At 47.7% G+C, this 19374-nt stretch overlaps 1 protein-coding gene across 2 annotated transcripts in view; it reads left to right on the plus strand.

Moving 5' to 3' along the window:
* Positions 1-239: 239 nt before the first annotated feature.
* Positions 240-19374, plus strand: part of ZDHHC14 (zDHHC palmitoyltransferase 14) — a gene marked incomplete at its 5' end in the record, with an annotated part of 177790 nt that continues 158655 nt past the window's right edge. For both annotated transcript variants that reach the window (XM_081095109.1, XM_081095110.1), the window contains one exon: positions 240-484. In XM_081095109.1, the coding sequence (XP_080951235.1) occupies positions 240-484 (245 nt within the window). The remainder of the gene's footprint in view (positions 485-19374) is intronic.

Below are 19374 nucleotides of genomic sequence, written 5' to 3' on the forward strand. Positions count from 1 at the left end.
GCGGGCTGCGGGCGAGCAGCGTCCCTCCGGGCAGGGGACCCGGCGATGAGAGCGGGGCTCCCCGCGGGGCCAGCCTGGGCGTCCTCCGCAAAGTTGTCACCGAGCTCGGATCCCGCCTAGGGGCCGCCGCGCCGCGGCTCGAGGGGCGGCCGGGCGGCCGGCGGCGGTCGTGGCTCGGCGGGGCCCGCGCGGCCGGGGGGCTTCGGGGGGCGTGCGCCCCACGCCGGCTTCCCTCGTGGATGTCTCCCGGCGGCGGCGGGCCCATGAAAGACTGCGAGTACAGTCAGATCAGCACCCACAGCTCCTCCCCCATGGAGTCGCCCCACAAGAAGAAGAAGATCCCGGCCCGGAGGAAATGGGAGGTCTTCCCGGGAAGAAACAAGTTCTTCTGCAACGGGAGGATCATGATGGCCCGGCAGACGGGCGTCTTCTACCTGACGCTCGTCCTCATCCTGGTCACCAGCGGGCTCTTCTTCGCCTTCGAGTAAGTGGCGGGGAAAGCTCCCCACGCGGGCTCCCCTCGCCTCCCCGCCCCTCCCCTCCCTCCCTTCCCCTCGGTACTTTCGTTTTCTAGAAGCTTTATCTACGGAATATTGTTATATAATGCAAGCCCTCTCTCCCTCTTTTTCTGTGGAAGGTGCTTGCTTCTGGGTCGGCCCTGGGAGGAAGGCGCGGGGCGTGGAGACACTTGTAAGGTGCACCAGCCTTGCTGCCTCCCGGGTTGGGTGGCACCGCGCAGGTGGCGACTCTTGGCGCTGTCTCTGTGTAGTTTGGAGACTAGCAAACCCAGATGTAACCTGCGGGAAGGGGGACGAGGCAGAGTCTCAGGTCAGGGGTAAAGAGAAGCGACTTCCCTTCTTGCGCACAAGCTGTAGGGCACCTTGTTAAGCTCGGGGGACTGCATCTCCTACGGTGCATACCTTTGCTGAATAATGACGAGTCCTGGTCATTCTAGGTTTCAAAGTGCAGGCCGCCCAGTGTGGCCCGGAAGGGGAACGGCATTTTTCGTTCTGCTTAGACGTTCTCTTGTACAACAATTTCTGATTTGCCACGATATTTCTAAAAGGCCCACTTTTTAAAAAACGTTCAACAGCCAGTGTTCCAAACAAACACCTGGCCTCCCCCTCCCGAATCCGGGAACAGGTGGAAGGAGACTTTAGACCTGTCCAGGAGAAGTGTGGCCCTGCCTGGAACTTTCTCATTCCAGGAGCTGTACTTTGGGACTTGAGCGCTTTTATCTGGAACAAAAGTGCATGTAAGTCTTGGCTATCTTCAGGAAGATCAAACTGGCCAGAAGCTACTGTCCAACTAATGAAAGATCTTCGTATTTATTAATGGTATTAGATAAAGCAGTTTAACCACATTCCAGAATCGATTTCAATTGCTCTTATTGGGGCCAACATTTGCAGTGCAGCCGCTTACGTAATTCCTGGTATCTTATGCTCAATGAAAGTTGTAGCTCCTTCCCCCCAGAATCAAAAAAGCAGTGTATTCCTGGGAGTTTTTTGTGCTTCCCATATCCTGATTGTTATGGGGCATCATACCCTTTTATCTCCTTCTGTTGGATAGAGTTAATTAAAACCCTGTCTTTCTTTACTTCTGTTTCTGATTAGTATTAATAGGCTCTGATTTTGTGCCTGAAGTTTGATATTCACAATGCTGTCTCAGTCAGTGCTCTCTCGACAGTGTACCAATGTAGTACTGAAGGCCCTCTGTGGGGAAACACTTTGTATCTGACTGTGGTGAACAGTTTTAACAGGATTGAGTTAGAACAGGTGAGAGAGAGCTCGTTCTAATCTAAGCTGCTCTCCACCCCCAGGTTCTTTTCACACACAGGTCCTCCATTTTGACTATGTAAAATACCCAGGTCTCTCCTCGCAGGCTAACTTTTGTGCACAGTTGAGCCTAGGTGGTGGAGTCTGTTGGGGGACCTGGGGACAGGAGGGGAAGGTTGTGACGGGGCTTTAGAAATGGCAGGAGAAATGCTCTGTCCCTTCTGCTGCTGTCCTCATCCGGAGTCGCCCTTGTCCTTACAGACCTGGGAACTGAGGAGGGGGCGAGATGTGCCCGGTGAGTTTGTATTCTGAGACTTAAATTCAGGCACCGGAATGATGATGCCATGTGGTTGCATAGAAATGAATGCCATCATTCTAATTAATGGTGGCTTTCATTACAGGTGGTCATTTACTGTAGATGGAGAGTATTCACTATGTTCCTACTGTTAAAAAAGCTTTAAAGGGCCCAGCTGCCATGGCTCAGTGGTTGAGCATCTACCTATGAACCAGGAGGTCATGGTTAGATTCCAGGTTAGGGCACATGCCCTGGTTGCAGGCTCCATCCCCAGTAGGGGGCGTCCAGGAGGCAGCTGATCAGTGATTCTCTGTCATCACTGATGTTTCTCTCTCTCCCTCTCCCTTCCTCTCTGAAATCAGTACACAAATATATTAAAAGAAAAGTTTGGAAGGGATCTATTTTGGCATTTTTGCTCCTTTTAGCAATTTTTTAAGAGCGGAGAAAGTGGAGAAAACGGGTTAATTTTGTGATTGTGTTGCAGAGCATCAGCCACAAGTGTCTTTCATGTAGGAGGAGTATTTCATTTGCTATATTACCCAAATCCCCACTGTATGGTTAGGGGTCCCCCAACACCAATTATTAGTTGCCACTTTTTATTTTCTTCGTTCAAACATTTAGTTGAACTAAACCATCATAAATTCATCTTCTCTTCTTTCTTCCAAGAGTTCCCAAAAGTCCTCATTAGCAGGCTGTCACGGATCCTTCTCTGCATCAGCGTTGTGCTAACTGATGGCTGTAGGAATCAACATGTGCCCTGGGGTTTTGTTAGCTGCTGTTGGCAGCTTCATTTTTATATCAGCTGTGTGTGTGTGTGTGTGTGTGTGTGTGTGTGTGTCTGTTTGGTCTCCATGAGTGTTGCTTAATTACACAATTTGAAATTTCAAGAAGGTAGACCCATCCTATCATGATGCCTCAGTTGAGAAAAAACATAGGGCTGTTCAGACTATAGAATATGATGGTTTGGCAAATAATATTTGTATTGCTTTTAAGTTCTTTGTCATTGCTAATTGTAGAGTGAAAATAACTTTGGCTAAATTAATTAGATAGAGACTCAGGGAACCAATTAGCTACATGCATAGGTAATGAAATACAAAGAGGCTAAAATAAAAGTGATCCAGACAAAATGCTTGTTTTGTCTGCGTCCTGCCTGATTCCTCTGCCCTTTCTTTAGTTATTTATTGAGCACATATAATGTGCTTGCCTATTTTGATTGATTTCTTGTCTAGATAACTTTAACATTAGTAGAATTTGTTTTCAAACATTAGATCCTATGCTTTCCCATACAGTTACACAAAGGCAAATTCAAATTTTGAAAAGAAGACATGTAACTTCTAAAGTTAGTTTTAGGCCTCCTTATCCTGGGACTCCCTGCCCGTCTCTCTCATTCTCAACCTTGAACAGACGGATGAGGAGGTCCGTGCCAGGGAAGTGAACTTACCGGAGCGCAGCAACAGGTGCTGTTCCTGTCCTCCACCCTGGGAGAAAGGCAGGGGAGGAATCACTCTTCCCACCCCGGAGAGGAAGTGACGGAGGCTTGGAGAGCTTAAACACCGCTGAGATTGCACAGTAACTAGCGGCAGGGCTCTGACTGCAAAGCCAGCGGCCTCTCTGGCCCCTGGTGCTGCGCTTCCTCCGATACACAGCAGTGGGGCATGGATTTTGGATGGACAATTCCCAAGATTCTTACCAGAGGAATGACCCTGGGCAAATTATTTGACTTTTTAAAGCCCCAGCTTCCCAGTCTATTCAATGGGATTAATAATATCTTTCTTTAAATGCTGTGAAGATTAAATGAACGTGTGTACTTAGTACAGTGTCTGATGGAGAATAGCAAGTGCTCAATAAACAGTGCCTCTGATTAGAGGAAACCTTAGAAATAGCCTCTGGAGGACTCTGCTTTCCCCCTCTGAGAGCCTTGGAAGGATGGGGAATGTGGGTTAATAAGCAAGCATGACAGTGACAGCTTATTAGGGCTGAAAATGCAGAACTGCGGAGTCTGTGCTTAAAATAAAGGCCTCTGAGGAGTGGCTTCACCCTTGTCCCTTCAGAGTGGGTCCTGCAGGGAAGGCTGGGTCCGTCCTTTCCCAGCCCCTGAAGAAGAGCACTGAGCAAGCCTGCAGGAAGCGAGGACTGGATTTCATTTCCATTTTGGGAGCTGCCATCTCAGAACCGTGGACACAGGAAAGAGCGCTACTAGGAGCAACCTGATGCAACTGCCCGTCTTTTCCAAGTAGGGCAGGGCTATTTGTCTTTTGGCATCTTTTATTCACCAGATGGAGTGTGGATGCAAAGCGACACCTCTCACAGCTGTATTTAAGAGGGAAGGGGGGACGCTGGTTGCAGTTACGGAGACAGCTTCTGCTCCTGGAGGGCTGGCTCATCAGAGACTCCCTGCGCTGTCCTCATCTCACATCCCCATGATTGCAGTGGGAAAGATCAGTGAGCATTGCCAGTTTCTGTCTACACACACACACACACACACACACACACACACACACACGCGTCTGCTGCTGTTTCGAGTTGAAAATAATGTCTTTGGTCCTGGAATATTGGCATTTCATAGTCTCTTGATCACAAGGGCAGGAAGAAGGAGATGAACTGGGAGGCAGAGCAGATTCCTGTTTTCAGGAGCATCCTGGGAGGTGAGGGGACGCCTGCTCAGATCGTGCCCTTGAATGCCTCCCAGTCACCATGGACAGTTTGGAGGTGTTACTAGAATTCAAACACTTGAGAATGTGGGAACATTCTCTAATTTTTCATCACTAGAAGTCTATTGATTTTTTTTTAAAAGCCATATGTATTCCTCCTCCTCCTCTTCCTACTCCTCTTCCACCTTTGGCTAATCACCTCTGAAGTACAGTAAGTTCCCACTTCACGTCCTCCTTGATAGGTTCTGTGACTTTAAGCAAAATGGATAATGAAACCAATTGAAACATAGGCTAACTGATATAAACAAGAATTAAGTTTCTGTGGCATATGGCATCTCCTCAACATTTTCATGAACGATGTTGAATGAAATTGGCATATTTTGAGGACCTGCTGTAATTGATGAATAATTGGTAGTCACCTTGAAGACGGAACAAAGGACTGTCCCCATAAACAAAAGCACCATTTCCAATAATTTCTCCTTTGCAGATGAGAGGGCCTTTATTATCTAGCAGAAGGTATTGCGCTTATAACATGTAAGCATCCCATCTTTTTTCAACCACCCTCTTCAGAACGGCATCAAATTCTCTAGCACCTCAGAAAACATCCAGAAAATGCCCAATCTTTTTTTGTCCGAATGCTGGCCATGCTGTGAATCGTGGAACCCCATGGGGTTGATGGCCATTAGGACCTCACCACTGAACATTAGTACCTAGTGTCAAGGACATTTCATAACCCACTATGGCCCCATCCAAATCGTAGGTTGCTTCAAAACCTTATTAATGATTTCTTGGCATGAGGGCATGGACCCTTGCCTTTGTGTGTATGAGCAACACATGTAATTTTCCTGAGGGTAGGGACTCCATTTGCTGATGCATCCTGGTAAATGGCAGGTTCTCAGTAATATCTTCTTTGCTGAATGAAATAATGCTAATATTGCAACACTGAAAAAAAACTTTTGTCTTCAGTTTCTCATTTTGTAAAGTGAACAATAATAAAGTTGATAATTAATAATGTCTTATAGAACATATTTGCCTTAGAAACTTGGACTATTTGATATAGTTCTTCTGAATTCAGAATCAAGTATCACACCTTTACAAATGCATTAATTGAAGCAGAGATAATAAAAACTTTTTTTTTTTGTTACTTAGAAAACTAATGATAGAGCTGGGGTGTTCTCTTGGCTCACCAAGGCTTCTTTCTAGTTTTTTCTTATATAACTAATGTGTTAAGCAATAAAGTGATCTGTGACATGTATGAAAGTTACCTAACAACCGTCAACACCTAGAATAATTTAGCATTTTATAGATTCTTGATTTCAGATACTTGAGTTCACCTGATAAAGCTTAGAAGGATACTGTCCATTACTTATGTTTTATTGTGTTCAGTTGCAGCTAGTGGGAAGTGAGTACCAAATCATTCAGAAAATGACTCTATGATAGTGATGGTGAATTATTTAATGGGCCATAACTGTGTAATCTGGAGATTTTTATTTTGCAGGATAGTGTTACACATAATTTATTCATGGCAAAGTTATTATGTCTTGGCAGGAAAATTTAAATTAAGCTTTTTAAGGAAGTACATTTATTCTTTTGTAGGTGGGGTTGTTAGGAAGGGGAAAGTAGTGCTCAGTAGATACTTATAATTAGTTACACTTAGGAATTGGGGGCTCAGATAAGAGTTGGGGACCATCTAAATGTTTTTGTTTAATTCTTCCATAAATATGGCCTCTTTTATTTCTTATGAGCAGTTCACTATTATTTTTAGCATTTCCCCCTGTCAGTTTTTGTCCCAGCTGATTTTCTCTTTATCTTTTGTTTTCGACAGCAGAACAATGACATGCTGAGGTGTGGTTTTCTTGATATTTATCCTGCTTGGAGTTTGCTGAGGCTTCTTGAATCTGTGGATTAGTATCTTTCATCAGAATATCTTTTATCCCCTTTCCTCTCCTGAAACTCCATTTATTTATATGTGATACTATTTCATATAGTCCCATACATCTTGGATACTTGATGCCATTTTTTTTCCTCTTTGTGTTTTAGTTTGAATAATTCCTATTAGTGTGTCTTCAAGTTTACTTGATCCTTTTCTCTGCTATGTCTATGTTGAGCCATTTTTGATATCATATTTTTTATTTTGAACATTTGTCTATTTTACAAATAGTTTTTTAGTATCGTTTAAAAAATAATTTTCATTCTTCTGATGAAATTCCCCATCTGTTCCTGTCCTTATTTTCTACTGAATAATTTAACATTTTTTGTAGTGACTTTAAAATCCTTGTCTAATGATTCCAATATCTATATTATCTCTGGGTCTGCTTCTTTTGCTATTTCTTCTCTTGATTATGGGTTATAAAACTCTTTTTGTGTGCCTCATAATTTTTGATAGAGTAACAGATGTTGTGCATAAAAGAATTGTAGAGGCTGTATTTATTTATTTATTTTTGTTAATCCTCGCCTGAGAATATTTTCCCATTGATCTTTTAGAGAGAGTGGATGAGAGGGGGAAAGACAGAGAGAAACATTGGTGTGAGAGAAACACATGGATTGATTGCTTCCTGCCCCCTGACCAGGGCCGGGTGAGCCTGTAACCAAGGTACTTGCCCTTTACCGGGTCTAACCTGGGACTCTTTGGTCTGAGCCAAACAGGCTAGAGCTGAGGCTGTAGTAAGCTAAAAGGGCAACCTCTTCTATCAGGTCACTGGTGGTTGGGCTGAGTCACTCTCATTTATAATTGAAATGAGTGTGGGTTTTGCCAAAGCTTTGGTTAGATTCACTTAATCACTGACTGTAGGTGTTTTGAGGGAAGTATCAGGACTTTCCCCTTAGCAGGGAGTGGGATCTGAGCCCTGCCTAAACTCTGAAGATTTCTTTACATTCCACAGCCGAAGGCCAGCTCACCGAACTGGAAGATTTGTCAGCCAGAACGCCAGCTTTTTGGGTTCCTGGTAGCTTTCTTTTCAGCCCAGCCCCGGCTGTCTGTACCTCAGGACATCTCTCACTGCCCAGCGGCCTGGCCTCAGCTTGTGGAGACTGCTGCAGGCCCTGGGTGAAGGCCTGAAGCACCTAAGGGAGATTTGTTCAGTTTTATGTTCTGACTCCTGCCTTACCCTTGGGGAAGTTCCCATAGGCCGCAGGGAAGATGCCTCTCAGCTCCCCTGCCCTGCCCCAGCCTTCGGTGTGCTCTTGCTGTGCTTGGTGACGAACCATTGGAAAGAGCTGGCTGGTGGTGCCGACTTACTCCGTGGCTGAGGTTCCGTGGGATTCCAATCCATGTGGCAGTCCACACATGGCCACTAAACTTGTTTAAAAATTTTCCTGGTTTCTCCTTACTCCTGACTGTGGTGGATTTCTGTACTTCCTGCCAGTTTACTAGGAATGAAAGCAGATGTTGGCCTTTTTCTGGGGGGGAAGGGCTTGACATATTTAGACTTCTTGGCAGCCTCAGTTCCCTGATATGTTTTAAAAACAGTGCTTCTGTAGCTGATACCACTTGCTCTCATTGTTAGAGTGCAGTGATTATACTTACCATGATCAATTTGTCATTTTGAAAAACTTACTATTGTGTTTCTCAGATTGTTGGTGTTTATATATGTAACCAGTTCTTATTGCTATAATACTTGATTTGTATAAATATGCTCAATGTATTCTTCATACTCTTGCTGATCTTTCTTTCTTTGACTTCTCACCGATTCTTGGCATTTACTATCATTTAAAGGGTAGGATATGCAAGGCCTCCTCTCCATGGATTTTAATTTCTTCTTAAGTGTGTCCTAGCAATGTCTATGACATCCAGACTCAATGCCTAGGCCTGGATTACTGAAATAGAGTTTAGCAAGGGATTAATTCCATTATGCTTTTATATGATAATAAAATATTTATCCAAATGATAAATTATGACTATCAACTAATCATTGAAGTTGTATACATTTAAGAGCAAGATTTAAAGAATTATAAAATTTTATGATGAGCGAAGTACTTTATCATGAATTCCATCTTCATAGTTTAATTTGATGCTAGTTTTTCATTGATTTTGAAAGAAGGCTTTCACTTTTCCTCCCTCACTTACAATACTTTGGATTTGGAAGCTCTTCTCTGATCTCCTGTCTAGTTTAGATATAGCCCCTCAGAGAACTTGTAATTAAGGTTCTGTTACCAACCTCTTCTCAGGTAGCTGGCTGTAGTTGGCAGTGCTGATAGAAGGGACTTCCAGTCGAACCAGCCAGCCCTCAGCCCTTACAGACTCTTCTGTCTCCCTGATGCTGAACATGACAGACAATCTCTTCCTCTGCCAAGATCAGGCCCAGGATGAAGAGAACGGTGACAGGTGTGTGTGTGTGTGTGTGTGTGTGTGTGTGTCCCTTTCTCTTAACTCCATTCTTCCAATCTGTAGAAGTTGCACTCTCCTTAATTTAGGCCGATTTTTGCCTCTACCTCCTTGGACCTTCACAGCTAAGAGCTAACATACCATTAGAATACACTTCCCTGTCCCTTTCTAGAGATTTTTGAAGTAGGCTTTCTTTCAATACTAAAGAGACCTTTTTTATTTTAGGACATTTAAAGCACATTTTGACAGAACACATCGTTTGAAAAAAAACAGGGATACAATACTTTACATACGTCTTTAAACTGGGTTTTAAAAATTGCTGGCCTCAAAATCAATGGGAACTGGTCTTGCTGTTGCGAGCCATCAGAATGTGACAGTGGGAAGGTGGCTGATAAGGGAGGGTGTGGCCCATGGGCCTGGCTGGATGGTTTGCTTTGAGATAACTTGGTCAGTGGAGGAATGGTGGTCTCCCTCGGGAAAGCGTTTAAGCTTCAGAAGTCTGTGATCCTTTGGTGATTTTCAGAAACGTCTCACAAATACAGAGAAACAGCTTATTTTATCACAAAATGCTGGGGTCTATTAGAGTCATTCGTTCTACTTGCTGAGATGAGAAATTACTGGCTCTCCTTGTTCAGGTAATAGAAATAAAGCAGGTCTGCAAAATGTGTGTCCCCAGTACTACCTTGACAAAGTCTGTTGTCTTTTTATTTTCATTTTCCTCCATTACTTTCAAAGACATGAAACTAGTGCATGGCCTCCCCTCCCCTCCCCTCCCCTCCCCTCCCCTCCCCTCCCCTCCCCTCCCTCTCCTCCTCCTCCTCCTCCTCCTCCTCCTCCTCCTCCTCCTCCTCCTCCTTCTTCTTCCTCTCTCTCTCTCTCTCTCTTTCTCTTCTCTCTCTCCTTCCCTCTCTCGATGCACCTTTGGAGCCCCGAGCTGGAGCTGTCGTTTTAGGATTATAGCTACATGACACACTGATCACGTAGAGGAGCGGTTCTCAACCTGTGGGTCGCAACCCCTTTGGGGGTCGAAGGACCCTCTCACAGGGGTTGCCCAAGACCATCGGAAAACATATATAATTACATATTGTTTTTGTGATTAATCACTATGCTTTAATTATGTTCAATTTGTAACAATGAAATTGGGGGTCACCACAACATGAGGAACTGTATTAAAGGGTCGCGGCATTAGGGAGGTTGAGAACCACTGAGAGACTCCAGGCCACGTAGAGATAGAGGTGCCCATGGACCCCCAGCTATCCGAGCCTCTGGTTGTGTGAGGTTGACGGCCCAGAGGCAGACATGAGTGAGTGAACCCTCACGTGGTTCCATGGTTCACATAGCGTCCCAGTCGAAGCTGAACAGAGCAGACGTGAGCCATCTCTGCCGAGCTCTGCCCATGTTGCAGATTCGTGAGCAAAATGTTGTTTTCAAGCTGTTGCATTTTGGGGAGCGTTGCTGGACAGCTGTAGTAACTGGAGGACTTTCTGCCAGAAATCCTCCAGTGAAGTGTTGAGACTGGTTTGGAGGTGCAGCAGTTAGTGTGTGACTAACAGTGCTAACCTTGCAGTGCTAAAGCTGGGGAATTTCTCAAAATTATGGTAAAGTTAAAGCTCACTTTCGTCACTCACGCTTCATTCCAGTGCGCCCGGAGTAGGAGAGAAAGGGGTTGCCGCTGGATAATGCAGCCACCACTGTGCCAACCCCAGAGCTCTTTTGAGGGGTGTCCTTTGCCACGCGTGTCCCAGAGGGAAAGAAGTTGGAGTCCTCGTGATCTAGGCCCTCATCCTCCCATGCCTGGACCAGTCCCAGCTTCCTTTCTTGAGTTCCCATCTAAGCTGTTACACTTGCAGGGATAACACATTGTGTGGAAAGAAAGCCACACGGAACGGTTAAGATTAGCGTCCAAGGCCTTTCTGTCCTCGCGATGGATTAAGAGAGACACACGCGCATCTCTTTGTCTAAGGTCTCCGCGTAGCGCCGGCCTGTGGGTTAGGAGAGGGCTGAGCGCGGAAACAGCCCTGGGAGGGGGGCCGCTTCGACACTGACTGTTGTGTGCGGGGTGCTCACTCTTCTCCGGGTGACGATGAAGCTGGCTCACCTGCCCGCCACGCGTCTCCCCCACCAGGGCCTTTCCAACAACAGCCGGTGGTGGCCTTGCGTCTGCAGAGCCAGGCTGCCTGCAGCGGGCACCCGGTCAGCTCCTGGCGCCCAATGATCTGAGCTTTCGAGTGGGCCTCGGATTTATAAATCAACACAATTTGTCATCTTGAATACTACTATTTTGGGGTCTTTTAATGTCATGAATTTCCCATACCCACATTCTTGATGGCCGATAAGGGCATTTTTGAACATATAAGCCAAAGTCAAGTGAAATTCTGCAACTATATATAGTTTATTTGTCTTTCTAACCAGGGAGAAGAATTTTTTACTCAGATTATCTCACATTTGCTAACTTGATATAAATTTTCCTGCTTTTTTCAGAGAGCAACCCATGCAAATTAAATTCCAGCATGGTCCTCACACACACACATCAATGGTGATTACTGCTCTGTCTAGGAGAAAGACTGAGTTTGTGTTCCTATTTCATTAGCTATAAGCGTATTTTGCATAGATAACTCAAAAGGCATGCTCTTGTGTTTTTAAAGGTAAATAGATATAGTTAGAGAAGCCCACTCATCATCATAAAGTTATTACTTATCCAGGACCAGCATTGTTCCTGTTACCCAGAGTTGATCCTGGTTGGTGTTTTCAAGAATGATCTCAGGCTTCCCTGAAGGGTAGCCCTGATCAAGCAGAAAAGGGGAGATAAAGTGTGGAAATAAATGAGTTATTTTTCATTCTCTTCTTTCTTCTATTATTGCCAAATTAACACACACACAGAGTTAGTGCCCTGAAACACCACAAGTTGATTATCTTACAGTGCCATAGGTACCATCTGGCACAGGTCTCCCTGGACTGGCATCGGGGTGTCAGCAGGGCTGCGCTGTTTTCTGGGGAGTCTTTTCTAGTTTCTAGAGCTGACATGTGCCCCCTCTCTCCGTTGGTGAATGGTCCAGCACTCTGAGCCTGTCTTCTGCAGCCACATCTCCCTCTGACTGCAGCCACATCTCCCTCCTCCCTCTGACTGCAGCCACATCTCCCTCCTCCCTCTGACTGCAGCCACATCTCCCTCCTCCCTCTGACTGCAGCCACATCTCCCTCTGACTGCAGCCACATCTCCCTTCTCCCTCTGACTGCAGCCACATCTCCCTCTGACTGCAGCCACATCTCCCTCCTCCCTCTGACTGCAGCCACATCTCCCTCCTCCCTCTGACTGCAGCCACATCTCCCTCCTCCCTCTGACTGCAGCCACATCTCCCTCCTCCCTCTGACTGCAGCCACATCTCCCTCCTCCCTCTGACTGCAGCCACATCTCCCTCCTCCCTCTGACTGCAGCCACATCTCCCTCTGACTGCAGCCAGGAAAAGCTCTCTACTTTGAAGAACCCCGGTAACCAGGTTGGGCCCATCCCCATGGCCCAGGGTAATCCCCCATCTCAGTCTGTATTTCATCAGAGTCCCTTTTGCAGTGTAAGGTTACTTATTCCCAAATTCCAGGGATTAAGACGTGGACGTCTTTGGGCGGCCATTGTTCTGTCTGTAGTTCTTCCATCCTTGTAGGTGCTCATATTACACTGGATTTGACATGCTGGAGACTTTCATACATCCCCCGAGAAGGGCTTGTTCATCAGACACCATAAAACGGTGCATGAAATGGACCCGTTAGTTCTCTGCGAATCCCGAGGCATTCCAATGAGAGGAGGCAGAGGACCTAAAGGATAGACTGGCCTGGTGAACAGCACGGGTAGATCCCCAGGACGCTGACCCTGACAGAGGTTTGCCCGCAGGACATTCTCCAGGAGCTGCTCTCGGATTGACAGCTGTGGGAGTGCAGGGCGCAGCGCTGGGCAGGTGCAGCGCAGTTAGGGCTCCTGCTGGTCTGCCAGGCAATGAGCAGCAGCCCCTTCCTCTCGTGCACAAGCGGCCATTGCTGTGCGCTGCCCCAGCAGGGGCAGGACCTTGGACCAGGTAGCTCTCCAGTTGCAGGCAGTTTCCTGAGAGAGGCTTGGCCCACACTAGCAGAGGCCAGCATCCCAGCGGCCGGGGAAGGAATGCTTCTGCCCTGAAATAATAGACGGTGGGTGTGGTGAGGGCAGGAGGGGTCATCCGTCTGGCTCACAACAGTGTCCACTACAGGTAACGGCAGTTGGATGTTGCATAGGTCCACTGGCCAGTGGGATGACCCAGGCGTTGGTGGGGGAGAGGGAACCAGCCTGGCAGGCAACAGATGGGATGAGGGCGGCTCTGGTAACTTAATTTGGTAGAGTTTGGAGACAGGGAGGTGTGCCATGGATGGCGGGGCCAGCAAGAAGCTTTGTGCCCAGGGGGACCGGGCTGGTGGGGCCCAAAAGTGCCCGGCCGGGCTCTAGTTCTGGAGGGTTGCAGAAGAGGGCCTCCGGTGTAGGCAGCGTGACAAGATCAGGGTGGGGATGTGGGACTAGGACTGGACACAGATTCAGGGTATGGCAGTGGCCGGCTGGCGGAGGACAGGCCCTACAGCCTGGGCTGTGGCTGCTCCGTCCCCGCTGGGTCTGCATCTCGGGGCCTGTGAGCCAGCCTGCATTTGGGGAGAGAAAGGGAAAATGAGGCCGGAATCCAGGCTGAATCTGACGTGTAGCTAAATTTCCTTCACAGTGTGTGATAACCCTGTCTTCCCAAAGAAGGTTTTAAAAGATTTCATGGTTTCTGCCTCTCTTTCCACCTAAGATAGAATCCTGGGAGTATTACTGACGCTCTAGAAAAAAACCTTAAAGAAGTGCTGTGTCTTTTGAGTTTGCAAGACTGTGGGCATGTTTTCTAGGACTGCAGTAGAGTGTGTGAAATCATACTATTTCTCTTTATTTCAGAACAGACTTTGCTGTTCTCATTTATTTCTGTCTTTGTCGGAGAAAGGCATTCGGTAGCCATACCGATTCTTCCAGCAGCGAGGCTGCTCCTGACATCTCCGCCGACCAGCGCCGGGGGGAGGCTGCCCGGCTGCGTCTGTGCGGTGGACAGAAAGTGCCGCGCTGGCACCTAGCTTGCTTATCCCCACAGTGTCCACAGTCAATTAGGTTAAGTCAGCCTCCAAAGAAAAGTGGTTCTGCTGGGAGTGTCTGGCCTCAGACATTGATCACGATGATTCCGACGCCGATGAAGCCCTGTGATGTTCTGGAAGGGAACCCGCGATGGCTCTTCTCAGATGGCCCATCAGCCCCGCCTTCCTGATTACAGCACTTAGACAGATAGGTGAGTGCAGCCTTTTGGGCAAGGGATCCATTTCCATTCTTTCAGGTTTATGTTTTCCATGTCTTTCTTCATGAATTTTTCACTCTTCTTTTACTGTTTCTAATATACCTTGGTCTTTTTACTCTAGAAATATTTGTTGAGCAGTTATTGCATGCCAGGCACAGGGTGCCATGTAGTGGAGAGTACGTATGTGCTGGGAAAATTGAGGTGCTAAGGTCTGTTGTCAGGGCCAAGGTTAGTATTTTCTGAGTCTCCGTGAGCACTGTGCCGTGAGATAAAAAGTAAAGGTGTTTCCATCTGTTCTGTGTAGTTGCAGGTCTGTGCCCTTTCTTTAGATGGGCTTTGATCTCTTCTTATAATTCATGCCTTTTTCTTCTTAAGGTTCTTGATTCAAAGGTAAAAGGCACTTATTGGCTAATTGTCACTCATATGAAGACAATAGAACCCCCAGAAGCTTAGTAGTCTCGTGAAGAAGAAAGTTCTGGAACCAGAATCTCTTGTTGTCCATGCACTTTCCCCTTCTGGAGCCTCTCTGGGGCTGGAGCCAGCCCAGATAGTCACTCTCCCTGTGCACCTTCCCTCGCATGTCACAGCCTTTTTGAGGCCACACCTGCTCGTCCCTATTCTCTGTGAACCCCTTTCCAGCGGCCAGGCTGTCTGGGCGACCGTCGTCCTGGTGCCACTCACCGTGCCTGCTGTTGACACAGGCCCAGGGTGGAAAGGGATGGGGATGATGACATTTGGTGCAAGGAGGGTTTTGCTCAGAATCAGTTGTGTTGTCTCCACCAGGGCTGGATTAAAGCCTTCAGAAGCTGTAAGCACGCCCTGGCCAGTGGGGTGCAGTTGGTTAGAGCATCCTCCTGTACGCCGAAAGGTTGGAGGTTTGATTCCCAGTCAGGGCACAGGCCTAGGTTGTGGGTTTGCTCCCCAGTTGGGGTGCATGCAGAGGGCAACCAATCGATGTTCTCTCTCGCATTGGTGTTTTCCTCTCCTTTCCCCTCTCTCTAAAATCAATAAGCATATCCTTGGGTGAGGATTTCTTTAAAAAGCCGTAAACACTAAGAAATTCATGTGGCCAGCCCCCCTCCCCACCACCCAATGTAATTTGTATACTAAACTAAATTGTAAAAAACAAAACTCATGTTTTTCCAGTTGCCAAATTCTGAATAAGCTGATTGAAGCTGAATTTTTCTCTATATTTCACACCCCTGCCCTGCTGATGTCCTAAACCATGTGTGGTTGGCTCTGGATATAATTCGTGGAGGTCTTGCTCTAGATAGTTCTTGGGATAGAGGCAGAGTGCCAGCCCAGCCCTCCGGCCCGTGTTTGTGTCCTCCCCTGTGAGAATGCTGTCATGGTCTTTAGTCCCGCCCTCCCCCTGTGAGAATGCTGTATCGTCTTTAGTGCCAGGGTCACCACTGTGCTCTGTACCCTGGAAGGTGGCAATGGGCAATGGGGATGATGCCTGGATAGCTGACCAGCATCTTTTTCAGACTTTTAGAGAGTGAGCCACACCAAGCAGTCATCATGGAAATCCAGAGTGCGCCATGCACGCGTACACACACACACACACACACACACACACACACACACACACAATAGAGATGAAAAGTTCCCGAAGCAGCACATGTGTGCTGAGCTCTATTTTATTCAGTTCTAATGCTTTATTCTAGACTAGTTCACTTAAATAATGTTTCTGGCCCAGTAAATTGAATTCATGACCCCCAGCCTGCAAGCTGACAAACACTGTGCCACAGCCTAGCACCCTGGACCCTGCCGCCATGTCCCATGGACGTCAGGTCCTCACACCTCCTGTCGGCACTCCTGCTGGGTCCTCCACCCACACTCCTCCCTCTTCCAACCCTGCACCTCTGAGATGCACACCCCCGGCTTTCCTGGTCTCACTCAGGCACGCATGTTGCCTGCAGCCTTCCTGAAGGTGACCCAGCACCCTCCTCCTGCATCTCTGGTGCCTGCCCCTTGTGCCCACCTTCATCATCTGCCAGCTGGGAGCTCACTGAACCCATGGCCTGTCGGACTGCTGTTTGGGTCCTGTGCATCTGGTACTAGTGTGTGGTACACAGTAGGCACTAAATCAGTGCTTCTGGAATTGCATTAAAACAGGTGATGCCCTGGAGTGGCGGAGCCAACCCAGGCAGGCACATCCACGTCCAGGTTCCCATGCATGCAGTACTTCACTGTGTATGGGCTGGAGGCATGGAAGTGACCGTCAGTATAACCCAGTGTTTAGACACAGAGGTCCAAGACAGATAGAAACATGGGTGTTGCAAATAATGGACGTCTAAACGCCTTATATAGAAGCAAGAAAGTACGTAAAAATTGGTGCTTTTCAAATGCTTTTTTCATGATTAGTGTTGACTCTAGTCAATGTCTCTGTAAACTGTATTCTAGACTCTCACCAGCTGTCTGTGGGACCCTCGGATCGTGTAGTGGTAGAACTGGGAAGGGTTCCCCGTTTTGCAGAGGAGACCGAAGGCCCAGGAGGCGAGGTGGCTTTCGCCAGGCCGCTCAGCTGCCTGCCAGCGGAGGTAGGGGGCTGCTCATCTTCTGATGGTCCTCAGGGGCTTTCCCACCGAGTCAGCCCTTCTCAACGTCAGGAAGGGGACTCAGATGGCCTAGGGGGTGTGATGTTCTCCATCCTCATAACTGTCAACAAATGTCTTCACCGTGACACTCTTGATAATTGCTTGTTTGAAGCTTGTGTTCCTTCCTGGGAAAAGTGCTGCGCGGCCGTCATTTCATCCTCATGTAGATATTGACACTCTCAGGCTGGTGTTGCGTAGTTACTCCTGCTCCCTGGCCTGGTCTCGTTGCATTCCACAATAAAAATTACGCTGCTCTCCCCCGAGGGCACAGGCGTGGCTTCTCTCTGAGCGCCTGCTTTCATGAAAGCTCTTCGCACATACAGGGACATGCCAACAGATTTCCTAATAGGCACTTTTGGATGGGAAAGGGGTTTTCACAAAATTTCTCTCTTTTGTCCCTTTCAGCAAATACCATTTTGATATGTCGCCAGCCATAATGAAAGTGAGTAAGCTTGTGGGTGATGAACTGAAGCATTCATTTTGTGAAATTCGTGGTCCTGTAGTTAGGTTGGGATGGAATAGTCTCTGATGTTTATTTTGTTTATTTTTTTCTTCCACTTTTGATCCTCACACAACCCGGCACCTAGGAGAGGGACGACAGTCAGTCTCCCTCTTCCTGCCCACAGAGCTGGGACCCGCCCTCTGCACCTGCTCCCTTGCTTAAAGGTGCAAAGGGGCGTGGGGCCGGCCTGACAGAGCTCTGCCCTCACCTGCCCGTTATCTCTGGCAAAGTGCACTCCCAGTTTTCAACAACCAGCACATGCATTAACTTGGGGTCTTCCGATTCACCGGCGAAGAAAGCTCATTCCCGTAGAGCTAATTAGCTAAGCCGAGCTCATTAGCTTGGCTTAGTTTAGCAAGTATGATCTCATTAGCTGATGTGACACCGCCACACACACACTCTCAGCCACCGGTGCTGGAGGATGAAAGGGGCCACGAAAGGCGGCAGGCCTGCTCAGAGTGCCGATTGCCCGGCCTGGGCACCTGCTGAGCCACCACTGGCACCAGCACCAGCACCAGCGCAGACAGGTGCTGGCACGGACCGCACAGGTGGGCACACGAGCACGAGGATGTTTCCCAGTGTGGCTTGCCTGTAAGTGCCAGGTGCCTGTAAGGGCTCCCATGCGTTATGTTACTTCGTCCTCACACCACCTCGCAGTAGGTACTGTTACCATCCCATTTTACCGCTGAGAAGACAGATGCAGCCATCTATTGTGAGAGCCTGCTGTCCCTACGAACAGGATTTTCTGAAAGTGGCGAACGGTGTTTGCTAAAAGGCAGTCCATGCCCCTGCACTAACAGGGGTGTTTTGTTTGTTGGGGTTCCCAGTACTGAGCCTGAGGGGACATCCGTGAGCTGCTCTATGGAGAGTTTCTCCCCACTGCCCTCAGGGTACAGCCGCCCGAGCCTCGCTTTTCTCTAAAAGTGGGGTAACAGCAGCTTCTGGCAGCTTCCTGGCGGCTCTTTGAGGAGAACACGTACCTGGCAGCACTGAACGCTGTGCTTGGCTCCTACACGCTAAATAGAAGTTGGATCCGTTTCTTTGCTTCGATAGCTTGTTTTTAAATAACTGTTTTATTTTTGCATATTTTAGATGTACAGAATCACTGTGAAAATAGGCACCTTCTTCGTTTGCTTGCTCAGATTTCTCCTCTTCCTCATGCACTCTTTTGCCATTGATAGATTTTCCCATGGAGAGTTAAGAGTTAATGAATGAAGCTGCCCAAGGGAACTAAGGCAGTGGGTGGGGTCCAGTACCCCAGTCCATCGACGCACAGCACTTATACACGTGCCTTTAGAAGTGGGGGAGCTCAGCCTTGGGGTGCCACGAGCAATGGAGCCAAATCACCTCCATTTTATTTATTTATTTTTTCGACTCATTAAAAACGGTTTGTATTCGAAGTTGCTCAGGACCATATTACCTTAGGGTCTGACTCCAGAAACATGACACAAGGAGAGAAACCCATCGGGGAACATTTTTACTCATCCAGGTCCAGTGCACGAGCTTCCCCAAGTAGGCTCCAAAGCGTTGCTTTTCCGGAGTCTTTCCTCTTTTGGAGTGTGGCCATGTGGTCAGCGAACCTGTCCCAGAGTCTGCATTGATGATGCTGGTGATATGGTGTGGAACGTATGTGGTGTGGGTGAGGAAGACCACAGTGCATATCTGCACAGGGAGCCGAGTTACGAGCAGTGACTTACTTAAATATAAATGATTATTTATTATCACCGCTTGGTCATGCTTCCACATGGCATGTGTGGTCGGTGCTTGGACGTAAAGACTGACCTTCAGCGTAAAGCACGGCACAGCAGAGAGGTTTTGTCCCGGCTCCCTAATGACTCGGTGCTGTGGAGAGGGGTCCGCATGTGCCCCGTGCAGGCTGTCTCAGACGGGGTGT

Source organism: Myotis nattereri, assembly GCF_964212035.1.
Source record: "Myotis nattereri genome assembly, chromosome: 6".
Lineage (NCBI taxonomy): Eukaryota > Metazoa > Chordata > Mammalia > Chiroptera > Vespertilionidae > Myotis > Myotis nattereri.